The following is a 3,744-nucleotide window of genomic DNA, read 5'->3' as shown; positions in this document are numbered from 1 at the left end:
TAAATTATTAACGTAACATTCATTACTTTATTTTAACTCATATATTCTTATTTATTAAATTTTACTCAATTTAACTACACCACTATATAATTAATAAAAAAGTTTTAGTAAATGATAGTAATTTTACCAATAATTTTTTTTTTTGAAGAAGCTAAATTAGCCCACCCAAATTGGCGTCAGAGAGAATCGAACCTCAGACCTCAAGAGGAGCACACTCCCAGGTCCCAAGCCAATACCAATGCACCAACCCAAATGGGTTAATTTTACCAATAAAATTAATTCAACTATTCAGAGTGCTTACAACATGTTGCATGGTCATGTTAATTATTACTATTTTTTTTTTATAGAGTCATGTTAATTCTATAGAGGGGGAGTGGCTGGCCCTGTGAGTTTGGAAATGACCTTACAGAATTCAAACATTTATGTGGATGGCAACACATGAATATATTGTTATTAATTACCGTAGGAGCAGACGAGGCATTGGAATTTCTCCTTTATGCAATAGTTGCGGAGCACGAGATGAAACAGTCATCCACGTGCTCGAGATTGCATTAATGCAACACATGTATGGCTCAAATTAGTTCCCTCCAATCAGATTTCTAATTTCTTTTCTTTATCTTGTAGGAGATGGATCTTCAAGAATATATATCAGTGACGACCTCCATGGAGCTTATGGCGTATATATATTAGACTTCTACTTTGATGGTAGATGTTGGCACCTGTGGACCTGGTGAAACAAAGTAATATCTGAAGAAAGTTTTCAATATCAAACTGACCCTACTTATGTTATTCTCACGAACTCGAAGGCCAAAGAGATTGTCAACAATTTTCACAATTCGTGGAGTGACAATCAATGTGAAACGATCTTCATTGGATGAAAAAAGAACTCAAGATGGGTGGGTGAAGCTCAATTGTGATGGATCTAAGAATTATTAGTCGAGCCTTGCTAGTTGCGGTGGTTTGTTGAAGGGACTCAGATTACACTTGGATAAAGGATAGTTATATATTCATGCAAGCTTTACGCTCTTCATGCAGAGATGTAGGGAACATATATATACCTTGGTTTGAATCTTGCTCATAGGCAAGGGATTAGGCATCTTCATGTTGAAAGCAACTTTAAAGTCCTGATTGTTATGATGACAAACACAATAATCAACTTTAAATTAAGGAAACATGCCCACTTTGGTGCGCTGTATTCCACAACTCTTGGAAGAGAATTGGCAAGTTCACGAGTTGGACTATAATATAAGGAAACTTTTCATTTTAAAATTTAAGATATAAAGTAAAAACAAATTAATGAAAAAAAAAGAGTAACAAACAAATGCATGAGATGAATTATCACATCACATAAAGAACAAAAGAGACTTTCCTTTAACAGCATGAACAAGAACATCCACTCGTAACATAGCAAAAACAAGCCATATGAAAATTCTATAAAACTTCACATGGTGTTAATCTCTATGGATATTAAAACAGTGCATACTGCAAAATACAAGGTTTGTGATAGCTTACACATACATATAACTTTTTTAAACAATACATTTTTTTGCTAGTCATAGAATTAAATTTAACAAGAGAAGATCAATTAACTATCTAGTACAACACTTCTTGCAAAATCAAATTAAATTTCACTTTAATCTTTAGTTTTGTTTAAGCAATACCTCCTTAATAACTTTGTCTAAGTTCATGTATGAACGACCACCAGGTCTTGTGTCCTCCTCTGCCTTCTTCTTCAATTCCATGGCCTTTTTCCTCATCTTCTTTCCTTTCTCGCCAACCATCAATTCATTAACCAACTTCTCGACCTCCTCTCTTTTCACATTTGTATCGATTTCAATTCCAATCTCCCATTCATTGCAAATAAATCTACAATCTGTTGGTTGATCACCAAAGAATGGCCAACACAACATTGGAACTCCGGCACATATGCTTTCCGTAGTTGAGTTCCATCCACAATGAGTCAAGAATCCACCGATTGAAGGGTGGTTCAACACTTTCTCTTGTGGACACCAACTGACTATTAGGCCTCTATCTGAAATTTCATCCGTAAACTCGGATGATAAAACAACCGAGCCACCAATGACAAGATCAGGTCTAATGATCCACAAAAAAGGTTTTTTGCTATTGGCCAAACCCCAAGCAAACTCTAACAATTTCTCTTCAGACATAATTGTGATGCTTCCGAAATTTACATAAACAACCGATGCCATTTCTTTCGATCCAAGCCATTCAAGACATTTAGTATCTTCTTTCCAAAGATTGGAATCAAACGACGACAATTGATTCTGTGGACTTTGTTTTAAAAATGAAGCAAAAGGACCAATAGTGTATAGAGAAGGAAACATAGAATAGAGAGCATTCATAACATCACTCTCAAGTTCATCAGAAGTATTTATAACAATAGCAGATGCTCTATGAAATCTTTCTACCGCTTCATTGATAAATTCTAACATCAAATCATTTGGATCTGTAGTCCTTATAAAACTAGTAAGATCTTTCAGTCTAAAGTTTCGCAAACCTGGAATCCAATCGACTTTAGTGTCTAAATATCCGTTTGTCAGATAACTTTCATCTGCATATCGTAATTGCAAGAGTCAATAACTTGAAACTATATATAGAGGTTTTAAATCACAGTTACAATAATAAAATAATTATCGCGGTCCTATTGCAATTTTGATATTACACACACATGCGCGCACACCTCTTTTAGGGAGAAAAAAGAAACTTAAATTGTTACCTTTGAGTGGTATGAGACCTTTCTCAATCATTGTCCGAAAGTGCAAACCCAACAAGAAAGTACAAGCACTACAAGTATAAAGGAGAACAATTGGGAGCAAAAGTTCTTCGGCAACTTGTATGGTAAATGACATGAAACTATCAGATACTAAACAAGTAACCGGAGGAATAAGACCACAAGTGGCAGAGTCGTAAAGTCTATCAAGAAGTTCGCGAAACGGTTGGATGAGGTTTGATCGGACTGAGTCACGAAGAGAGTCCAGGTCTTCAGTAACATCATCATCACCATCACCATCAATTGATGTTAAACCATCTGGAATTGTCTCGAAGCTAAAATCAGTGAAACCGTCGAGAACATTAAGACCTTTTGATTTGAGCAAGCGTTTGTGATTGTATTCAGTGTTAACAAAGGTTATGTAAAAGCCTCTAAGATGAAGTAGTTTTGCAAGTTTGAACATTGGATTGATATGGCCTTGAAGTGGATATGGAATCAACACAGCATGTGGCTTAATACTCTCTGCTAAGTTACTCATCTCTGTTTTTTTTTTTTGACACAATCTCTGTTTTTTCTTATGCAATGGTAAAGTGGCTATAACTCTTTGCTTTGATAGAGAGGAAAGATCAACCAGTGTAAATAGATTATTAAGTATAGTTTCAGTTTTCAAAATATTATTTAGGTTTAATATGTTTGTCATGTAAAAAGCAAAATAATGGACCTTGTCATATAGATGGTCCTACTATAATCTGCCATGATAATTTGTTTTCTGCGCAATACAGGTCACAGCCTCACAGGAGCGTCTAAATAATGGACCTTGTCATAATTTGTTTTCTCTGCACGCGACTGCAAATTAATCATCGAGCTTTGTGGGACCTAAATAGGTGGCAAAATCTCTCTAACAGTTTTAACACTGCTGTATGCCCAAGTCAGGGATCGAACTCAAGACCTTAGTTATGCTAGAAGAGACTTGCCCCATCTCATCTAATTATTCTTGTGTAGCGTCTTAAATA

The 3,744-nt window shown here is 35.4% G+C and overlaps 1 protein-coding gene across 1 annotated transcript; it reads right to left on the bottom strand.

Moving 5' to 3' along the window:
• Nucleotides 1-1,342: 1,342 nt before the first annotated feature.
• On the bottom strand, nucleotides 1,343-3,509 carry LOC123905667 (7-deoxyloganetin glucosyltransferase-like). Its single transcript, XM_045955360.1, has 2 exons — nucleotides 2,738-3,509; nucleotides 1,343-2,572 (listed from the first exon to the last, which is right to left on the bottom strand). Exons 1-2 carry the CDS (start codon nucleotides 3,429-3,431, stop codon nucleotides 1,641-1,643), a joined length of 1,626 nt encoding a protein of 541 aa, XP_045811316.1. The 5' UTR covers nucleotides 3,432-3,509; the 3' UTR covers nucleotides 1,343-1,640.
• Nucleotides 3,510-3,744: the final 235 nt, after the last annotated feature.

The sequence above is a fragment of the Trifolium pratense genome, linkage group LG2 (genome assembly GCF_020283565.1).
Source record: "Trifolium pratense cultivar HEN17-A07 linkage group LG2, ARS_RC_1.1, whole genome shotgun sequence".
Lineage (NCBI taxonomy): Eukaryota > Viridiplantae > Streptophyta > Magnoliopsida > Fabales > Fabaceae > Trifolium > Trifolium pratense.
The sequence above is the reverse complement of the archived record's forward strand: the minus strand, read 5'-3'. Positions and strand labels throughout refer to the sequence as shown.